Here is a 22,649-nt window from a genome sequence, read left to right as displayed (position 1 = left end):
TATCAATGCCCGGAAGGTTTCCGGGCCAAGTTTTGCTCGTTCAGGAGTGTAAAAATTACCGGCCTTACTAAAGACTTTCAGATGGTGCCGACGTGACACAGCACCCTAGAATATTTCTTGCAAAAGGGTTAAAAATGCTGAAGCTCTTGTTTTCACGCCAATACCTCAGTGGGTTCACGTCAAAAGCCAGAACACCTTCTTCTAGGTACGACTCAAGTTCTGCCTTTACCACTGTAGTGTCGCTTGTTGATGCACTTACATTTATTTTCCCAGCTGGTGGCATGTAGACAAAAAGACGAGAGCGTTTTGCACTCATGTCAGCCTTGTCTTGATTGGTGCTTATGGTCATGAAAGGCTCCCTCTCTGGAATTGTGTTCTTCAAAGATGACTGAGTTGACTCTGAAATAATTAGATCCACAATCTTGGAAATCTTTTCCTTTTTTATTTCCTCACATGACAGCCATGCCAGCTTAAACCTGGGGTCCATTACAGCTGTGGCAATGACGTCAGTCTTCTCAAGAAACGCATGCAACCTTTTTTGATAGAAGACTGTAGTGCATTAGCCAAGTTTAAGCAGTAGATTGGTTTACTTTCAATGAATAGTTTGAGGCTGTGCTCAAGGCCAAATACAACTGGTGCAAAGCAAGAAAGTGTCACCATGTTTTCTCCTTCCACTTGTGATATCGCCTCTTGGAACGGCTCCAAAACTTTTATCACTTCTTTTAGCATTGCTATTTCCATTCCCTTCAATTCTTTTACGGTCTTGCATGATCTTAGGAGACGAATAGCTGAGTTGACACCATTGACATCATTGAGAATTGACTTAAGCATAGTCAGTTGGGAGTTCCATCTAGTAGCATTGGCAGCCTGCAGTGAAACCCCAATCTTTTCCAAGAATGGTGCTGCCACAGTAGATCAACGTACTGTAGCTACAATACTACAGCACTTGTGTATCACAGTTGCAATTGCACTGTTTCTGACACAGGGATCATTGAAGGCATCTCGTATGCAGAGTTGTTGTTTGTGTGCAAAGCAACTGGACCGATCCGCACCAGCGACAGCGAGTGTGGCAGGGACGGTAGTGCTATCTCTGTCCAACTACCATCATGGTAGAGGGTGGGGCAGGGATGGTTGTACAGGAACGCGACGTGTACTCGTACGCGACGTGGAAATGACCCGTCTTAGTATCGTAAACCATGGTTGTTGACTTCTCTCTCTCTCTCTCTCTCTCTCTCTCTCTCTCTCTCTCTCTGTCCTCAAATGATTTTGGCTCGAAATATCAAATATAAATACAAATACAAAATACTTTTTTTCTGGGTGCCATGATACAAAAACAAATACAAAATACTTTTTCTCTGGATGCTAAAATACAAATATAAATACAAATACATTAAAATTGTATTTAAATACAATTAAAATACAAATACAATTGTATTTGATCCACCCCTGACGAATACACTATGAATGATTTCAAAACTTTCTGAATGGAAGCGATACGTGTGTTTTGTTTCCTCCAAATCCCAACGAGATGAAAGCGAGGCAAGTGGGTCGTTGCAACACACCAGCTTCCAGAAGCATCATATAAAAGGCGACGCCAGATGAACCAGCAGTATCATTCCGACATGACTCCTCTCAAGATAACTGCCTTCATCTGCTTCTTAGGTAAGGCATTCTTTAACTTGCAACAGACCTTGGGAGAGTGAGTGCTGCGTTGGAGTTTAGATGGGCAACAATGGGGCGTGATAAGTTAATAGTCCCGTAGAATTTAGGCAAGGATGGATGTACCACCAGTTCTCAGGAATTGGGTATCAAAGGCAATGGGTCCATAGGAGACCTAAAACGCTCACTAAACGAGTTAATAATGAATAATGCTGAAGAAATGACTTTATTGTAGCTACATCTAGGTCTGAATAAATTAGCTTTGTGCAAGAGATATTCATCAATATCCTTAAGGAGGTTTATGAGAGCAGCAGTGGTTTACAAGGTAGGCCAAGAACTGAGCTGAACCCTCAATGATACAAGACCACCTACGAGAGTAATCTGTGGATTATTTTTGTCAGATATCCCGCTGATACTGAACGCCTAAATACATCCTTCATAACTATAAATTGATATTTTGAGGGTTACCAACGCTTGAAATAAAATGGCAATTAGAATGAGGATATATATAATGTAAGTAGATGAAACTAAATCCAATATGAATGCAGTTGAAGAACTTTTTTATAATCTTTCATGATTAACAATAAATATTTTCTCTTCTTTTAGGCCTTGTTTTGGCCGAGGAGACGAAAGGAGTGTTGACGAAGCGGCGAGGGTGAGTTAAAACTTTCGTGTTTTTTATTATCATCATTGACGTTATTATTATCATTACAAATATTATTATTGTTATTATTAGTAAAATACATTATATATATATATACACACACATATATATATATATATATAAATATATATATATATATATATATATATATATATATATATATATATATATATATATATATATATGCACTACTTGAGTACAGATCTTTGGATGAAATTTCTAAAAAAAATTTGAGGAGGCGGACATCAAACTAAAGTAAAATCTGTTCAATTCAGGACAAAAGAAGATCCCAAGGTGGAAGCTACGGAGGAGGCAGTGATGGAGGCTATGGTGGTGGACACGGCGGTGGTGGAGGTGGTGGCTATGGTGGCGGCGGAAGCTACGTCATAGTTGGGGCAGGATATGGTGGAGGTCACCACGGACCAAGCGGAGCCGATGTTGCAAACCAAGCTGCTGCACAAGCCACTGCAGCTGCTGCAGGACTTAAAGGAGCTGCCTCGGCTGCTGCCTCGTCGGCTGCAAAACAAGCTGCGGCTGCGGCATCTGCAGCTGCACAAGCAGCAACTGCTGCTGTAGCTAAACAACAAGCTCAGGCTGCTCAGTTAACCAATGCTGCACAAGGAGCACAGGCCGCTGCATTTTCCGAATCATCTTTATCAGCTCAAGTTGCCACAGCAGCACAGGCTGCTGAAGCTACATTTAGCCTGGCTCAAGCACTTGCAAGTGCCCTTGCATCTGCTCAGGCTGAAGCTCAAGCAGTTGCTCAAGTTGCAGTGCAGGCTCTTCAGGCAATCCAGTCGCTTCAGTCTTCCCAGCAGGCCATGTCCTGGCAGGCTCAACAGGCAGCAAATGCGCTTTCCCAGAAGCAGTCATTGATTCTGGCGGAACTCCAGTCAGCCCAGGCAGCAGCAGCTCAAGCATCAGCCGCTGCATCCGCAGCGATAGCCAAGGCTAAAGGAAGTGCTGGCGGATATGGAGGTCACTCTGGAGGTGGTTATGGACACTAAAGGTTACAAGTTCTACGCACAAACTTTACAAGACCGAATCTAACATGATATAAACAAAGGAATTGCTTTTATATGGACATTTATAATCGATTGCCTTTCTACAATAGCATCCATCTTAATTATGATCTATGCTGAACCTTTTTTCAGAAACTCCCAGTCTTTGGATTGCCCACTAGTAAAACCTTTTTATTTAAACCTACTCCTTTGCAAAGACTCTTCAAACCTTTTTTAACCCTCATCAACCAAACCAATTTGTTAATGAAGCAGTTATCAATGCAAATACAATTCTAAGAACTGACTTTGTGTATATATGACCTTAATCCAAAGAGAAAAATCAAAGGAATTCTATCTTGAGGTGTCTGTACCTAATCAGAAAGGAAAAATTTGGTGAGCCTTACATGTTGTAAAGGATCTAGGTGTATGCCAGTTTTGATGGCCAGGGAAACTACTTACTATTAACGTATATTATAAGATTATAACCATCATATAAAGTATAATCGTTTTCCAATCTAAAAACTAATAATTATAATAGCAATGTGACAAAACCATAAAATTACAATAGCACAATAGAGTTTAAACTATATGAAACTTACACAGCCAAAAATATTTGCCAGAAAGATGGCTAACAAAATAAGTATTAATTTGAAAAAGACAATAAAATGTCTAGAAATCTTTGGTATAAAAATACAAATGTTAAGCATTCCTTTACATCCTTGTTTCTGATTTAGATATGTAGATTACATTTTCATATTATATCAAAATGAAGGATATTCCTTGATCAATTTCTAACTATTTATAATTTTATCCCTTCTATTAAATTTACACCAGACATCGAGGAGAAAGACAAACTTCCTTTCTTAGATGTTTCAGTCAACATCTGTCATAAAAATCCTGACAAAAACTTATATCTGTAATATGTCTATTCATTCAAACCCAATTAAGTAAAAAGTAATTAGCAATGCATTAGGTAGGGCATACAAGATATGGGACCAAGGGTTCTTTGATACAGTGACAAAGAATTCCTTGATACAGAAAATAAACACCCCTTTCAGACTTTTATGAAATGAAGTTATCAAAGGATTTTCATTAAAAAGTCACTTAATAGAGAGGGGGAAACAGCTTATTCGCGCTTGGATCAACATGTTAGTTCTCCCATTCTCTTCACATCTTGCTATTAGAAAAGAAATTATGAGAGCTATAACGAGGAACATGGACATGAATTTTACATATAGCAGTTTTGTCATCACAAAAACATAGACTCAGAATAAAGGAGATAGGAATACAAGAGGATAAAGGCTATTCATGTAATTCCATGTAGGGACTGTAATAAAAGTTACATTGGTTAAACTGGCAGATTTTTACAAATACAATTGCAGGAACAGAGAGGACCTTGCTCTATTAGCCTCCAAAAAAATTTCTGCAGTTAGCCATGCTCTAAATCTACATCATATACTAGATTTTGACAAGACCTAAATTATTTATAAAGAATTGGATACTGGATTTAGGAGGGTAGGTGAAAGGGCTGTAATTCCTACATTACATACATTTGATAAAGTATATTCTTCTATTAGGAAGAATCATTAGTAATATAATTTTTAGGTCTTGCTTTTAAAGCCCACAAATCTGCATTCACATGCACAGGATCATGGCATGGTTGCAACCAATATCAACCATGATGTAGGCAACGATGGATTCAAACTGTACCATATTTCCATTAAGTGGATTATCAATCTTCATGGAAAATACCATATCTTCTACCTTAAGCGATTCTTTATTAAAGACTAGTCGGAGGAATGGGTAATGTTGCAATGCAGCTGATCATCGGCAAGTGTCAACATTTGTAGCTTGGCTTTAGCAGTACAAGTTGGATAATTTTTACCTAATCATATCTAACATCAAGTAAATTGTAAAAGGATATTCAGACATGAACCTAACTTGAGTGAAATACGAGCGTGGAAAATAATCACGGCAAGACCTCCCTGTAACAAATATCTAGATCCTAACCTGGGGTAATGGAGCTAATACTTCAAAAAACTACATTGCTATGGTTGTAATCTATTAAACGTTAAGGGTGGGATGTTCTATACTGGCGTTGTCAGTACCAATAAAACCTCAGTGTTAAGGCCCTAAACCTACAACGGGAAAATACACTCCAATGGAGAGTAAAGTCAAGCCAATAATGCAAGTGCGAAGGAGGAGAGGACCAGTACTGTTAGGACTATGGTCTGTTCAAGCTTAGCGGCAGGCTTCAAAGTTCCATATGACACAGTTTCTGACCGTTAAGTACTCGTTGGCAGCCATCCTGGTGACTGGTAATTTTCCTCAGCGTAGACCATATTTGGAAAAACCTCCCACTGTGGTTCCTCCGGTTTGAGGGACTCTTTAGTTCGAAGAATATATGAATATGCTGTTGGTAGTCGCCCAGAAAGGGATATATAGGCTAATGACCCTAGATCCAAATAGGAAGGAGAGTTTCACTCCTATCTGTACCATATTGAAGATTGAATTGGCAGTTTCAAATGGGCAGTATGTTTACCTGACGATAAACCAAGACGTGAAGGCAAAGATGCACTGGACATCTAGATCTAAGTAAACTTGAGGTTTCAATTCTGATAAACAAAAAGGGAGATAAATTTCTCGGTATAAGCAGAGGTATTGAAGGGTGTCTGTAAGGAATACATGGAGTATTCTTTCGGCTCCAGTCTTGCATATACAATAATTGTTTTAGGGTTGCTGTGGCCTTATTAGTAACGTCTCTGCCTGGTGATCACAAGACTGGGGTTCGAGTACCACTCAAACTCGTTAGTTTATTTAGTGTCTGCAGCCTTACAATCCTTGTGAGCTACGGATGGGGGTGGGGTATGGGGGAGCCTATTGATCAACCTGCTGAGTCATCAGCAGTCGTTACCTGGTTTTAGCATGGGTGGAAAGGGTGCTTGGGCACTGATCATATGATATATGGTCAGTTTCTAGGGCAGTGTCCTGCTTGCTAGGGCAATGTCACTGTCCTTTCCTTCTGCCATTCATGAGCAGACTTTAAACATTTAAATCTTTAAAATGAAAAATCGAAAGAGACTGTGCTTTTATATTTCCTAATAGAGACTTCAAATTAAGTAGAGAAATGTAAATGAAATAGATATAAGTTCGATTGTACAATTTATATTCAAAATTAGGGAATAATATAATGATGCTTAAGGAAACTGGAACCCTAAACCGTTTCATACAGACATCAAAGGCAGCGCTGTGGAAAACTACCTGTGTGACGTCACGAGCATAGAAGGGAGAAAATTAGTTTTGAAGGGTGAATCAGGAAAGGAAGGAGATGGCTAGCGAAAACAAATCATGGACAGAATAAATATGAAGAGAAAAATAAATAAAAATAAATAAAGATCAATGAAAAAAGTGAGCTTAATACACACTTTGAAGAGTGGAAAATAAATCATATGTACCATTTTTTTATGAACGCAAAATTTACACTGAAAGAGAGAGAGAGAGAGAGAGAGAGAGAGAGAGAGAGAGAGAGAGAGAGAGAGAGAGAGAGAGAGAGAGAGAGAGAGAGAGAGGAGTAATGATTACGAAGATATCATGAATGATTTCTCAACTTTCTGAATGGAAGCGATCCGTCCGTGTGTTTTGTTTCCCCCAAATCCCAATGAGATGAAAGCGACGCAAGTGGGTCGTTGCAACACACCAGCTTCCACAAGCATCATATAAAAGGCGACGCCAGATGAACCAGCAGCATCACTCCGACATGACTCCTCTCAAGATAACTGCCTTCATCTGCTTCTTAGGTAAGGCATTCTTCAACTTGCAACAGACCTTGGGAGAGTGAGTGCTGGGTTGCAATGGAAATGGTAAGAATGGGGCCTGATAAGTCAATAGTCAAAAGGAAATTAGGCAAGGATGGATGTACCACCAGTCCTCAGGAGTCGGGTATCAAAGGCAATGGGTCCATAGGAGACCCAAAACACTCACTGAATTTGTGAATAATGAATAATGTACCATGGTCTTCCACTGTCTTGGGTTAGAGTTCTCTTGCTTGAGGGTACACTCGGGCATACTATTCTATCTAATTTCTCTTCCTCTTGTTTTGTTAAAGTTTATTAAGTTTATATAGGAGATATTTATTTTAATGATGTTACTCTTAAAATATTTTATTTTCCCCTTTTTCCTTTCCTCACTGTGCTATTTTCCCTGTTGGAGCCCCTGGGCTTACAGCATCCTGCTTTTCCAACTAGGGTTGTAGCTTAGCAAGTAATAATAATAATAATAATAATAATAATAATGATAATAATAATAATAATGATAATAATAATAATAATTATAGTGTATAGTTACAACTAGGGCTAAATAAATCAGCTTTCTGCAAGAGATATTCAGCAATATCCTTTAGGAAGTTGTTGTGAGCAGCAGGGGTTTACAAAGTACACCAAGAACTGAGCTGAACAACAAAGGTACAAGAATACCAACGAGAGTAATATGTGCATCATTTTGTCAGATTTCCCGTTGATGCTAACCGCCTAAATACAGCCTCCATAAAAAGAGATTGATTTTCTGAGGGTTACAAATGCTGGAAATAAAATGGCACTTACAATGATCATACATATACTATATGTATGTATGTAAATGAGACTACATCTAATATGAATACTGTTAAAGAACTTTTTGATAATCTTTCATGTTTGGCAGTAAATATTTTAGCATATATAATAGTACTTGACCTTTTAAAGACAATTTTTGTGCTTATAAATCAGTCATGTAATTTCCTCTTCCTGTAGGCTTTGTTTTGGCCGAGGAGACAAAAAGTGGTGTTGACGAAGCGGCGAGGGTGAGTTAAACTTTCGTAATTTCGTGTTTTTATCATTATTATGATTAGTATCATATATATATATATATATATATATATATATATATATATATATATATATATATATATATATATATACATATATATATATATTACCTAAATAATATTTTGATTCCAAGCAACATTAAACAGATCTATTGATGGCATTTCTAAAAAAAGAAAAAAAAAATCAATAAAGCAGATATCAAACTGAAGTAAAATCTATTCAATTCAGGACAAAAGAGGATCTCAAGGTGGAAGCTACGGAGGAGGCAGTGGTGGGGGCTATGGTGGTGGACACGGCGGCGGCGGTGGAGGTGGTGGCTATGGTGGCGGCGGAAGCTATGTCATAGTTGGGGCAGGATATGGTGGAGGTCACCACGGACCAAGCGGAGCCGATGTTGCAAACCAAGCTGCTGCACAAGCCACTGCAGCTGCTGCAGGACTTAAGGGAGCTGCCTCGGCTGCTGCCTCGTCGGCTGCAAAACAAGCTGCGGCTGCGGCATCTGCAGCTGCACAAGCAGCAACTGCTGCTGTAGCTACACAACAAGCTCAGGCTGCTCAGTTAACTAATGCAGTACAAGGAGCACAGGCTGCAGCATTTTCCGAATCCTCTTTATCAGCTCAAGTTGCCACAGCAGCACAGGCTGCTGAAGCTACATTTAGTTTTGCTCAGGCACTTGCAAGTGCCCTTGCATCTGCTCAGGCTGAAGCTCAAGCGGTTGCTCAAGTAGCAGTGCAGGCTCTTCAGGCAATCCAGTCTCTTCAGTCTTCCCAGCAGGCCATGGCCTGGCAGGCTCAACAGGCAGCAAATGCGCTTTCCCAGAAGCAGTCACTGGTTCTTGCAGAACTCCAGTCTGCCCAGGCAGCAGCAGCTCAAGCATCAGCTGCTGCTTCCATAGCAATAGCCAAGGCTAAAGGAAGTGCTGGCGGATATGGAGGTCACTCAGGAGGTGGTTATGGACACTAAAGTTACAAGTTCTACACTGGAACTTTACAAGACCGAATCTAACAGATGATATATATAGTCATTGCTGGACATTTATAATTTATTACCTTTCTACCATGGCATCAGTTTTAGCTGTGATCCTTGGCTGAATCTATAATAGTCTCTCAAATCTCTTGTCTACCCATTACCAAAATCTTTTTCTGAAACCTACCATTTTGCAAACGTTCACCAAACCTTTTACATAGATGGCAAAGAATTAGCTGCAATATTTTTCTCCCATTTTTAATATTACACATAAACAATCTCTTCAGTATATCTCATACATCTGTTCTCAGACTTTTTTTTCCATGACCCCTATTGTAATCAGTGACCCTCTCTTTGTATGAGAAGTCCTCCACTTTCTTGTTTCTCATCATTAGTTAATGGAGCACTTATCAACACAAATATATAAATGAGAACTGACCTTGTGTATATATGACCTTAATCCAAGAAAAAAAATATTGAATTCATTCTACCTTGGGGTATCTGAACATGATCAAATTCGGTGAGCCTCACATCTAAGTATATTCTAGTTTTGTTAGCCAGGGAAATTACTAACTATTAACGTATATCAAGATAAAGTGACTTTCTGATAAAATATAAGTTTTTTCCAATTAAAAATGTCCTTATTATGTATATAATAAAACCATAAGTTTGCATTAAGAAAATACAGTTTACGCTAAATACAAAGTAATATTTTCAAAAGCCATGGAGTATCGTTTCGGATAAAATTCATAAAACCCCAAAATGTTTCCCAGAAATATGCGTAACAAGATACGAGTAATAACTTGAAAAACACCCCATAAAATGTCTAGAAACATTTGTTATAAAAATCCAGCCATACATTGCTGTATAATCAAATATCTCCCAATGATAACCATTCCTTTGCAACCTTGTTTTTGAGTTACATATATATAATTGCATTTTTTATACTAAAATTAAGGAAATTTCTTTGATAAATTTCTAATTAATTTGAATAATTTCATTCTTTCTATCAAATTTACATGAGATCAAGTCGAAAAAAAACTTTACCTTTCTTAAATGTTTCAGTTCATTTTGATGTGAAAGGATTCTTATTTCAACGTTTATCAAAGTCCTGACACAGAGATTGATATCAGCACCCTTTCCCTTCATTCCACCCAAGTCCTGTAAAATGTAATTAGCAATTTATAAGGCAGGACACGTGATATTTGTGTCCTAGAGTTCCTTTCTACGGAAAATAAACACCCCTTTTGAAACTTTTTGGAAATGAAGTCATCAAAGGATTTTCATTAAAAAGTCAATCAGCAGAGCGGGGAAAACCATTTTATTCTCCCTCAGCCAATAATAGAGATCCGACAAACATGTAAGTTCTCCCATTTTTCCTCCACACCTTGTTATTAAAAATGGAATTATGGGAGTTATCAGGAGGATTATTAACCTTACTTTTAGGTATAGCTTTGCCAACATGCAAAAATGAACTCAGAATAAATGGGACAGAAATAAAGGATCCCATGTCGGGATTTCAATATAAGTTACGTTGGTAAAACCGGTAAATATTTACAAATACGCATACAATAACACACAAGAGCTTGCTCTATTGGTAAAAAAAATAGTGCTGCAGCTAACCGTGCTCTAAGCTACATCTTGATCATAAAACTGATCCTGATAAGTATTTAATTATCTATAAAGACTAGTATATTGGCCTTAGGAGGGTAGTTGAAGGGGCTGTAAAACCTGCAATACACATGTTTAAAGGTTAAAGGTGTCTGGTTTCAGTTCCAGACTCATCAAAATAGATGCTCACCAGAACGTCAGCCGGGCTAGCCCACTGTGGTGCCCAACCTCAGCAGTGGCCTCCCCATTAAACAGCTTAAACTCACGGTCCCGGGCTGGAATCGATCTGCTGCCATGCGAATGCTAGGCGAACGCATTACCTCTGTACTAGAAATCTTTTTATCAGGAAGACATCGTTAGAAAAGAGGATTTTAGGTCTTGATTTTAAAACTGATGAAGTAGCATATTTTTTCACAACTTTCACTGACCAAGTTGAGATAAGATACGAAATGAGGTAATTAGGGGTACCACAGGAGTTAGAAAACTATCAGATAAGATCCAAGAAAGTAGACTAAGGTGGTATGGTCATGTCATGAGAAGAGATGAACAGTATATTGGGAGGAGAGTGATGGAAATGGAGGTACGGGGAACGAAAAGGAGAGGGAGACCAAAGCGAGGGTGGATGGACTGTATCAAGGATGACCTTCGATCAAAGGGATTAACTGGTGATGAAGTGTGGGGCAGAGGTAGATGGAGAAGGCTGGCCAGAAACATCAACCCCTCATAGAAGTGGGAAAAGATGCAGACAAAGAAGAAGAAGAAGAAGTAGCATATACTTATGCAAATCCTCTGCTTTCTCATGCACAGGATCATGGCGTGTTTTAACCAATATCAGCCGTGATATGGGCACCGATAAAAACCTACGTTTGCAAGATAACAATGTTGACCATTTGGAACACAAGGTCCTTTAAGGCAATTGGAAAGAATCTGTATTATCATTATTATCATTACTATTATTATTATTATTATTATTATTATTATTATTAATTGCCAAGCTACAACCCTAGTTGGAAAAGCACGACGTTACAAGCCCAGGGGCCCCAACAGGGGAAACAGCCAAGTAAGGAAAGGAAAAATAAACTATTTTAAAAACAGTAATAACATTAAAAATAAATATTTCCTATATAAACTATAAATACTTTAACAAAGCAAGAGGAAGAGAAATTAAATAGAATAGTGTGCCCGAGTGTACCCTCAAGCAAGAGAACTCTAACCCAAGACAGTGGAAGACCATGGTACAGAGGCTATGTAGCTGCGAAATATTCAGTTTCCTGGTCACTAACTATTCTAACTTGAAAAAATATTCACGTGTTTGCAACTGCTTTTTTTTCTTAATCTGTCGTTTTAACTTTACTACTTTTGTTGTTTCACGTTTGTTCTGTTTACTTTCGAGCATTGGTATATCTTTTTATTCGTCAGCCGTTGAGCCATTTTAGAAAAGGTGTGAAACTTCTTTATTTTGAAAATACAAGAGAATTTCAATATGGCTTTTTTAATGCCATAATGAGTAATAATATAACTGAACCATCTGGATCTTTTCCTTTAGATTGTATATATTCTGCATCATGGTGGTTTTTACACCAGAAGTCCATATAACTACATCATCTTCATCAAAAGACTTTGCATATTCTGGGTAATAATCTCATTCTTCCTTTGTACAGATATTTGCACATCCATTGCATTAAAAGAAATGATTTGAGTTGTATTTGATTATTCGAAAAAAGGGAAACGAATGGTGTAGTTGTGCTGGCTGAGTGAGAATATCTAGCCAATGACGTATAAAAACATTATGAAAACTTTATTTCCCTTACCTGAAAAATCATCATTTAATTAAGTCATTTTTTGCAGGTAAAAGTAAGTGACCACACAGTACTGTAACTATTTGTGTGCAAAGCTAAAAAATAACACAGAATTTATCTTGCAATAACAAATGAATAAAGACAAACGTGATATTTGTTAATCTGAGCACCAAGCTCTCGGTGAATAAGTACAATGACGCTAAAAGGGTTAATAGGATATGTTAGAATTTTGTCAATTGGCTCTTTATCCATAAAGTGAAATAAATTAATATGTCCATTTATATTTTGATAAACGAATGGCATTATTAGATTTTTTCTCAGAGCAAAAGGAATAGTTTCAAGGATTGTTCAATTATACGATTATTAGATTTACGTTCTTAGAACTTAATTAACAGTTTCAATGATTGTTCTATTATACCATTAAGTAGATCACAGAAGGTAGATAGATTATCATATCATAAAGTGAATAAACGGATCATAAAAGTACACAGATCTCCGTTTCACATTTTATGTAGTATCTTTATTACAGGTAATAGCAATACTAGGTACATTTTCAGTAATTGTTTAAAGTCTCTGTACTCTTATTCAATACCATATTGTTGAAATTTATAATACCAAAAACCATGCATATACATATACATATACACACATATTCTAGCTTTGCGAACAATTCATCACAGAATATGATGCTTAAGGAAACTGGAACCATAAACTATTTCATACAGACATCAAAGGCAGCGCAGTGGAAATCTACCCTTGTGACGTCACGAGCATGGAAGGGAGAAAATGAGTTTTGAACGGGAATTGGAAAACAGAAGGAGATTTTTAAGTAAAGCAAATCATGGAAAGGATGAATACGAATAGAATAGATGAATACAAGACATAACATCATAACACCTTAAGGAGATATATAACAAAGAAACTGAGTTTAAATCACACTTTGAAGAAGAAAAATACATTAAAAGGAAGTAGCGGTTATCAGGCAAATGGATATACTACTATGGATGGAATTTCTGGAACATTGCCCTATCGAGCAGGACAATGCCCTAGAGACTGACCATATACAAATATGATCAGCGCCCAAGTCCCCTCTCCACCCAAGTTAGGACCAAGGAGGGCCAGGCAATGACTGCTGATGACTCAGCAGGTAGACTTATAAGCTCCCCCAAACCCATCATTAGCTCACAAGGATGGTGAGGTTGCAGCGACCATAGGAGCGAACGAGTTTGAGCGGGACTCGAACGCCAGTCTGGCGTTCACCAGTCAGGGACGTTACCACATCGGCCACCACATGGCTTTTAAATAATAAGAAGGGAAAACATAACGAGTTCAGCATTCCAGATATCAGTTTTATTTCTGCTGATAAAGAGTATAAAAGATATTTTTGAAATGAAAGGGTACAAGCAAGGTTAGGGAAAAAAGATATCTTTGTAAACATGTGAATAAATTTCTTTCAATGATTACAGGAATTTTTTAATTTTGTTACTACTAATTTCCTCTAAATGAATGAGGAAGATATCTTTGTAAACATGTGAATATATTTCTTTCAATGATTAAAAGAATTTGTTAATTTTGTTACTAATAATTTCCTCAAAATAAATGTGAGAGAAATATATTTTTGTAAACATGTGAATATATTTTTTTTTATTATTTACAAAAATGTGTTAATTTTGATGAAACTAATTCATTCAAAATAAATATGAGAGAAATATATCTTTGTAAACATGTGAATACTTTTTTTAATGATTACAAGAAATCGGTAATTTTGTTACTACTAATTTTCTCAAAATAAATATGAGAGAAAGATATCTTTGAAATTATGTGAATATATTTTACTTAATGTTTACAGTTATTTGTTAATTTTGTTACTATTTACTTCTTCAAAATAAATATGAGAGAAGGTCGTTTGGTGGATATTAAAAGGCACGAGAGAATATATGTAATGAATAAGAAAAACTGATGGAAAAGTTATGATTTCATGCAACTGAACTTCAAAATAAAATTCCTACTTCAGGTGAGAACAAACAGCTATTATTATTATTATTATTATTATTATTATTATTATTATTATTATTATTATTATTATTATTACTTGCCAGGATACAACCCCATTTGGAGAAGCAGGATGCTATAGGCCCATGGGCTCCAACAGGGAAAATAACCCAGTAAGGAAAGGGAGAGTAACATTAAATTAAATATCTCTTATATAAACTATAAAAACTTCAACAAAACAAGAGGAAGAGAAATAAGATAGAATAGTGTGCCCGAGTGTACCCTCAAGCAAGAGAACTCTAACCCAAGAGAGTGGAAGACCATGGCACAGAGGCTAGGGCACTACCCAAGACTAGAGAACAATGGTTCGGTGTGGTCATCGCAAATATGGATATCCACTAGTCTCTAATTGTTTGTGCAGAGCATAGAATGTCATAAGCCCGCAATCAGAGAGAGAGAGAGAGAGAGAGAGAGAGAGAGAGAGAGAGAGAGAGAGAGAGAGAGAGAGAGAGTCCCATAAAGTTATTGAGCTATTTTTTCATTCATGAAAGGTTGAAAGGTGTCTTTTTTTATTAATGCAACAACTAAACTAAAAAATATGAGAGAGAGAGAGAGAGAGAGAGAGAGAGAGAGAGAGAGAGAGAGAGAGAGAGAGAGAGGAGAGAGAGAGAGAGAGAGAGAGAGATCTATTGAGTTTTTGAGTTATTTTTTCTTTCATGAAATGTCTTTTATGAATGACAAATTTACACTAAAAAATATAATGAGGAGAGAGAGAGAGAGAGAGAGAGAGAGAGAGAGAGAGAGAGAGAGAGAGAGAGAGAGAGAGAGAGAGATAGAGAGAATTTACAAGGTGAAAAAGAAAAATCAAAGAAAAAAGTTTCACAACTTTCTGAATGGAAGCGATCCGTCCGTGTGTTTTGTTTTCCCCCCAAATCTTAATGAGATGAAAGCGAGAAAAACTGGGTCGTTGCAACACACCAGCTTCCAGAAGCATCATATAAAAGGCGACGCCAGATGAGCCAGCAGCATCATTCCGACATGACTCCTCTCAAGATAACTGCCTTCATCTGCTTCTTAGGTAAGGCATTTGACTTGCAACAGTCCTCGAAGAGTAAGTGCTGGGTTCCAGTGGAGATGGGTAACAATGATACCACAGAGATTTAGGGAAGGGTGGATGTGGTAGCAGAATCGTGCTTGAGGGTATACTCATGCACACCGTTATACCTTGTTTCTCTTCCTCTCGTTATTTTCAAGTTCTTATAGTTTATATATGAAAAAATTAATTTATCATTATTGTAGTTTTTCTTCATTTCCTTTCCTCACTGGGCTATTTTCCCTGATGGAGCCCATGGACTTAGTGTAACATGCTTTTCCAACTAGGGTTGTAGCTTAGCAAGTAATAACAATAATAATAATAACTGCAATGGGCTTCTAAGAGACCCAAGATGCCGACTTAGGGACCGAGTTAGGTGGAATGGATTATGCAGCAGATATTAGTGGTCTGTTATGAGCACCAGTACCTAGTCCTAGGGAATGAGTAATGTTTGTGCGGAATTAGTGTAACAAGACTTGGAAGTCAAGTAAGAGCTACAGCATTTTACAAGGAAGGTTTGGATGCCAACAAAAACGAGTAAGTGATAAATCTTGCCACAGACTTTGATACTAAGAGAGGAGTGGAAAGTCTTGATTTTATGTGACTAGACTTCTAAATATAGCAATGGATCTCAACAAGGGTCATCAAGAGAATAAGAGATGAGTTTTCTATTAACATTTCCATTTGATAGCTGCTGAAATACGACCTTCCAAACTAGATATTGATAAAAAAGTTAATTCTTCTATGAAATGTTACAATCAATAAGGCTACCAAAGCTAGAAAGACAATGGCTAGGATGTGGAAACCATTTACATAACGAGACAATTACCCACAGAATTTAGTAAAGATTTTTTTATGAAGTTTTATGTAAACCAGTAAATGTATAATTTGTCTAATACCACTTATTCCGTTTAAAGACATTTTCTGGGTATATAAATCACTCATCTAAATTTTCTCTTCCTTTAGGCCTTGTCCTGGCCGAGGAGACGAAACGTGGTTTTGAAGACGCGGCAAGGGTAAGTAAAGCTTTCATATCAGTAGCATCACCCTTATTGCAATGTACAAACTTTCATACACATACATACAAACATATATACTGTTTATATAGATTATGTATATATATGTATATATATATATATATATATATATATATATATATATATATGTGTGTGTGTGTGTGTGTGTGTGTGTGCAATCCTATAGTAATTATTCAGATCTTTTCATAACATCTTTAATGAAATATCAAAGAACCAAATATACTGTAAAACTGATGAAAAATCTGTTCAATTCAGGACAAAAGAGGATCCCAAGGTGGAGGTTACAGAGGAGGCAGTGGTGGGGGCTATGGTGGTGGACACGGCGGCGGTGGAGGTGGTGGCTATGGTGGCGGCGGAAGCTACGTCATTGTTGGGGCAGGATATGGTGGAGGTCACCACGGACCAAGCGGAGCCGATGTTGCAAACCAAGCTGCTGCACAAGCCACTGAAGCTGCTGCAGGACTTAAGGGAGCTGCCTCGGCTGCTGCTTCATCTGCTGCAAAACAAGCTGCGGCAGCGGCATCTGCTGCTGCACAAGCAGCAACTGCTGCTGTAGCTAAGCAACAAGCTCAGGCTGCTCAGATAACCAATGCTGCACAAGGAGCACAGGCCGCTGCCTTTTCCGAATCCTCTTTATCAGCTCAAGTTGCCACAGCAGCACAGGCTGCTGAAGCTACATTTAGCCTGGCTCAAGCACTTGCAAGTGCTCTTGCATCTGCTCAGGCTGAAGCTCAAGCAGTTGCTCAAGTAGCAGTGCAGGCTCTTCAGGCAATTCAGTCTCTTCAGTCTTCCCAGCAGGCCATGGCCTGGCAGGCTCAACAGGCAGCAAATACGCTTTCCCAGAAGCAGTCACTGGTTCTGGTGGATCTCCAGTCAGCCCAGGCTGCAGCAGCTCAAGCATCAGCTGCTGCATCCACAGCAATAGCCAAGGCTAAAGGAAGTGGTGGTGGCTATGGAGGTCACTCTGGAGGTGGGTATGGACACTGAAAGATGCTCAAGTTCTAAGCAGGATGTCTTCAAGACCAAATCTCACAGATGGTATTATTATAGATGTACCCTTTTGCTGGACTTCATTTGTAGATCTTCCTATGTTGACATTGATTTTAGCTATGCTTCTTTCTTGAACATGTTTTGAAGACTTTCACTCTTGGTACTATGAATTTGTAAAACCTTTTTTTCTAAACATTACCCTTTGTTAATTTTTCAAAACCTGTTTTAGAAACGGCTCAGCACTCATTTGTAATTCTATTGTACTTTTCCTATCATTAATCTCTTTTTAAGAGTAGCATCAATCTCTCTTATAAGCCTATGATAAATCTCTGTTTACGAATATCTTTTCAAGATTACTCCTTGTTATATGATGAACCCACCTCTTTCTCTTATGCTTATCTTTAGTCAATAACAACTTTGTTAACTAAATTCATTAGCCAATAAAGCATTTGTCGACTCAAATACATCTTTGAGAACTGATCCAGTGTATACCTGACCTTCACCTAAAGAAGTGTCTGGAGTATCTGCTGTCTATCATCGCAAAATATTTTGACATTTCTCACATCGACAATCATCACATCTTGACGTGGCAGTGCTGGATCCATTGCTTGGACGCTTCATTGGTGTTCAAGAGGTCTTGATCTGTACAGATGGGTCAGTCCCCATTCACGAAGGATGTGTCGCATTGTTTGCACTGGATAGCTACACTGGCATTAACTAATGGATGAGAGTTCCCATTTATAGGTGTTGGTCGCAACAGGGTTTAAACTTTTTAGGTAATTACCTTAGTTTGAGGTAATTTGCATGGTTTCAAGGTAACTTCTAACGTAATTTCAGTTTCACTAGCTTCAAATTTAAGGAAATTTTAAAAGTTTTAAGGTAATCTAAGGTAAAAAGCAGCAACATCTAAGGTAATAGCCACATGCTCGTTTAAACCTTGGCTCCAAGTCTTACTAACTTCATTTCTAGCTCTATTTAATGTCTATAATTATGGTATACGCTAATTTAAAAATAATTAGGTTCTAATCTAATGATCATCTATCATCTAACTAGCGACTCAATGTACAATACTGCTGTTGCAACCAAAAGATCATTTTAAAATAACCCTATGGTATTAAGCTATTTTCACACCTTAACGAGTACCCTTCCCAAAGAACTTCAAAGGGACGAATGTAAGTCTCAAAGAGATTAATAATAATGCAAATTTTCAATCAAATCTTCTTCCGGATTACAGGAGAAATCGGCCAATTTTAGCCCCTAAATCTGAGGGAGACTTAATAAAATATTTAATTAAAGATCTGGGATATTTTGTGCTGATTTTTATCTCAACTTACTGTAGGTAATTTCAATTTTTATTATACTTAGCGGATTTATAATAATTATTTTACTTTCTTCAAAATTAGAGCCATAATACAGTTCCACTATTACATAGAAAATATGCATCCAACAACCCTTATAAACGTATCTAAAAAGGCTATTTCCTTTCTCTACAATATAAACAAATGAATCAAAATAAAATTCACAAAACAAATTGTGAAAAAGTGCGCTAAAGAAAAAAAAATTAAAACAGGCAGACACTCGTATGTTTGTTAATAACCAGATCATAATTCATGAATATAAATGACATTTGTCTATTGACTCATCGTAAGTGGAATATCTGGAAACAAACCTATCTACAGTCAATTTTTTTTAGCGAGGCAGATTTGCACCGACTCACAGCGGTGTCCTTTTAGCTCGGAAAAGTTTCCTAATCGCTAGTTGGTTGGACAAGATGACAGGAAACTTTTCCGAGTTAAAAGTGCACCCCTGCAAGTCGGTGCAACTCTGCCTCAGTAAAAAGAATTGACTATAGTTAATTTCAATGACGAGAAAGTAATCTAGATATATATATCTCGCCTGGGATATATAATTGTAAATGAAATGCCATTATCTTCACTGTCTATTCACATCATCATCTCCTACGCCTATTGACGCAAAGGGCCTCGGTTAGATTTCGCCAGTCGTCTCTATCATGAACTTTTAATTCAATACTTCACTCATCATATCCTACTTCGCGCTTCATAGTCACAACAGAAGGAAATATTCAATCATACACATATTATTATTATTATTATTATTATTATTATTAATTATTATTATTATTAATTATTAACCGTTATTATTATCAACTATTAATTATTATTATTATTATTTATGATTATTACTAATTATCAATTATTATCATTAATTATTAATTATTATTATTATTAATTATTATTACTATTAATTATTAATTATTATTATTATTAATTATTAATCATTATCATTAATAATAATTAATTATTATAATTAATTATTAATTATTATTATTCATTAATCATTATTATTATTATTATTATCATTATTACTATAATAATAATAATAATAATAATAATTATTATTATTATTATTATTATTATTATTATTATTCTGCACTCAACTGATACCTCAGTTACTTTCATATTTAGGGCTAATTCTAAATTAGTTCTTTCTAATACAAATTGCGTCTATCTCAGATCAACGTACAACATTGGAGCGATATCCGTGAAAATAGTCGCTATGAAGATATCTAGATGAAATTCGCAAATGATGATATGGAGATATGTGTTGCGCCAGAGATATTATACTGAATTTTAATCCCCCCTTCTCTCTCTCTCTCTCTCTCTCTCTCTCTCTCTCTCTCTCTCTCTCTCTCTCTCTCTCTCTCTCTATATATATATATATATATATATATATATATACTTTATGTAAATTCTATCTACAATTAATCTCGGGAAAGGCAACAAATGACTAAATTTTGAGACAAAAAGCATTTCGTGCACGTGCGTATGTATGTCTGTGTGCAGATTAATCCAGCAAGGAAAAGAAACCTTCGATGGGTAGAATCCTCATCCTAAAGGGATTGCTGTCTCCGTATGTTCCGGAAACTGAAGTTCCATCAGAGTTTTTATTATTATTATTATCATTACTAGCCAAGCTACAACCCTAGTTGGAAAGGCAAGATGCTATAAGCCCAAGGGCTCCAACAGGTAAAAATAGCCCAGTGAGGAAAGGAAATAAGGAAATAAATATATGATGAGAACAAATTAACAATAAATTATTCTAAAAACAGTGACAACGTCAAAGCAGATATGTCAAATATAAACTATTAACAACGTCAAAGCAGATATGTCATATATAAACCATTAACAACGTCAAAACAGATATGTCATATATAAACCATTAACAACGTCAAAACAGATATGTCATATATAAACCATTAACAACGTCAAAACAGATATGTCATATATAAACCATTAACAACGTCAAAACAGATATGTCATATGTAAACTATAAAAAGACTTATGTCAGCCTGGTCAAAATAAAAACATTTGCTCCAACTTTGAACTTTTGAAGTTCTACTGATTCAACTACTCGATTAGGCAGATCACTCCACAACTTGGTAACAGCTGGAATAAAACTTCTTGAATTCTGTGTAGTATTGAGCCTCATGATTTGTTTACATGAATACAAGGACACCATTTCCTGAATAAACTTTTACAAAACAAACCCCTTTTCAAATTTGGTCTCATCAGCTCTAAGACACATAGCGAGTGCATCCAAATCTCTCAGAAAAGTTTCATAAATTTATTAGAAATTCATGAGATCATAATCATTGTATTTCCATATACATGAATATCTTTGATACCTAAAACAATTACTTTAAAAGCAGTTTCCCCATTTACTTACATTAGTGTATTGCTTCCCATCAAAAAGCTAATACAATAGTATAGTTGTGCCATAGCCACTGTACCATGGTCTTCCACTATCTTGAGTTCTCTTGCTTGAGGCTACACTCAGGCGCACTATTCTGTCTTACTTCTCATCCTCTTGTTTTGTTAAAGTTTTCAAAGTGTATATAGGAAATATTCATTTTAATGTTACTGTACTTAAAATATTTTATTTTTCCTTATTTCCTTTCCTCACTGGATTATTTTCCCAGTTGGAGCCCCCTGGGCTTATAGCATCCTGCTTTTCCAACTACGGTTGTAGCTTAGCATATAATAATAATAATAATAATAATAATAATAATAATAATAATATGGAATCTGTCTCGACATGGGGGGGGGGGGGGCTCTGGGGTATGATGCGCGTGGCGTTGCCACATCTTCCACGCATCAAGCGACAATGGATTGAATATGGTACAAAAGATTGGAAACGTGGCACCGCTGCTTGTCACAGCCAAGTATTAGTTCCTTTATAGCTTAACTACATAACCATCCAAATTGCTTACTTTTACATGTATATATATTTTTTTTTATTTGCAAGCAGCTGAAAATTAAAGCAGAGTAACCATATTTTCCAGAAAAAAATATGAAAACTAAATGAGCTTGAGTTTAGAAATGGTATTCATTACTGATGAAATATGGGAAATACACTAAAATACAGAATCAACTTTAGCAATGGAAATCAAAATACAACGAGTCGAGCAATCAAGTTAGATACATATCTCAACTTATAAAAAATATTTACATCATATTAATTTGAGAATTTTCTCGCATGTTGATTCCATATTCATTACCAGGTTCAAATTTGTATGATTATAATCCAATCTACTCATATTCTAAGTTACTCGTAAACCGAGGTGCTACTACAACTGTTATAACAATCTCCGTTAAAAAGTACAAAAGACAGTTTTTTTTTAACCGAAATTTGGCAGCAATACTTATCAAAAGAAAAGTACTGACTAGGATGTATATTTATATATCTATTCAGAATTCGTTTCCCAAATTCATTAATAATATCATCATCATCATCATCATCATCTCCTACGCCTATTGACGCAAAGGGCCACTGTTAGATTTCGCCAGTCATCTCTATCTTGAGCTTTTAAATCAATACTTACCCATTCACCATCATCTACTCCACGCTTAATAGTCCTCAGCCATGTAGGCCTGGGTCTTAAAACTCTTCTTGTACC

General features: G+C 36.7%; 4 protein-coding genes across 4 annotated transcripts in view; 3 read left to right on the top strand and 1 right to left on the bottom strand.

Moving 5' to 3' along the window:
* Window positions 1-22,649, bottom strand: part of LOC137638746 (uncharacterized) — a 494,402-nt gene that overhangs the window by 192,542 nt on the left and 279,211 nt on the right. The gene's annotated exons all lie outside the window — the stretch shown is intronic.
* Window positions 1,623-3,330, top strand: LOC137634915 (glycine, alanine and asparagine-rich protein-like). The gene is made up of 3 exons (XM_068367469.1): window positions 1,623-1,662; window positions 2,260-2,314; window positions 2,625-3,330. The coding sequence occupies exons 1-3, from the start codon at window positions 1,623-1,625 to the stop codon at window positions 3,328-3,330; spliced, it is 801 nt and encodes a 266-aa protein (XP_068223570.1).
* LOC137634910 (glycine, alanine and asparagine-rich protein-like) lies at window positions 7,058-9,146 on the top strand. The gene is made up of 3 exons (XM_068367460.1): window positions 7,058-7,121; window positions 8,109-8,158; window positions 8,412-9,146. Exons 1-3 carry the CDS (start codon window positions 7,058-7,060, stop codon window positions 9,144-9,146), a joined length of 849 nt encoding a protein of 282 aa, XP_068223561.1.
* Window positions 15,566-17,668, top strand: LOC137634900 (glycine, alanine and asparagine-rich protein-like). The gene is made up of 3 exons (XM_068367450.1): window positions 15,566-15,662; window positions 16,611-16,660; window positions 16,937-17,668. Exons 1-3 carry the CDS (start codon window positions 15,566-15,568, stop codon window positions 17,666-17,668), a joined length of 879 nt encoding a protein of 292 aa, XP_068223551.1.

Source organism: Palaemon carinicauda, chromosome 3, assembly GCF_036898095.1.
Source record: "Palaemon carinicauda isolate YSFRI2023 chromosome 3, ASM3689809v2, whole genome shotgun sequence".
NCBI classification, from domain to species: Eukaryota; Metazoa; Arthropoda; class Malacostraca; order Decapoda; family Palaemonidae; genus Palaemon; species Palaemon carinicauda.
The sequence above is the reverse complement of the archived record's forward strand: the minus strand, read 5'-3'. Positions and strand labels throughout refer to the sequence as shown.

Bases quoted from the DNA above. Each gene is read 5' to 3' on its own strand.
- LOC137634900 (XM_068367450.1), top strand. From the start codon at position 15,566: ATGAGCCAGCAGCATCATTCCGACATGACTCCTCTCAAGATAACTGCC. The intron at 15,663-16,610 runs GTAAGTGCTGGG...CTCTTCCTTTAG, and splicing joins CTTGCAACAGTCCTCGAAGA to GCCTTGTCCTGGCCGAGGAG. The intron at 16,661-16,936 runs GTAAGTAAAGCT...TGTTCAATTCAG, and splicing joins GTTTTGAAGACGCGGCAAGG to GACAAAAGAGGATCCCAAGG.
- LOC137634910 (XM_068367460.1), top strand. From the start codon at position 7,058: ATGAACCAGCAGCATCACTCCGACATGACTCCTCTCAAGATAACTGCC. The intron at 7,122-8,108 runs GTAAGGCATTCT...CTCTTCCTGTAG, and splicing joins TGCCTTCATCTGCTTCTTAG to GCTTTGTTTTGGCCGAGGAG. The intron at 8,159-8,411 runs GTGAGTTAAACT...TATTCAATTCAG, and splicing joins GTGTTGACGAAGCGGCGAGG to GACAAAAGAGGATCTCAAGG.
- LOC137634915 (XM_068367469.1), top strand. From the start codon at position 1,623: ATGACTCCTCTCAAGATAACTGCCTTCATCTGCTTCTTAG. The intron at 1,663-2,259 runs GTAAGGCATTCT...TATTTTCTCTTC, and splicing joins TGCCTTCATCTGCTTCTTAG to TTTTAGGCCTTGTTTTGGCC. The intron at 2,315-2,624 runs GTGAGTTAAAAC...CCAAGGTGGAAG, and splicing joins GTGTTGACGAAGCGGCGAGG to CTACGGAGGAGGCAGTGATG.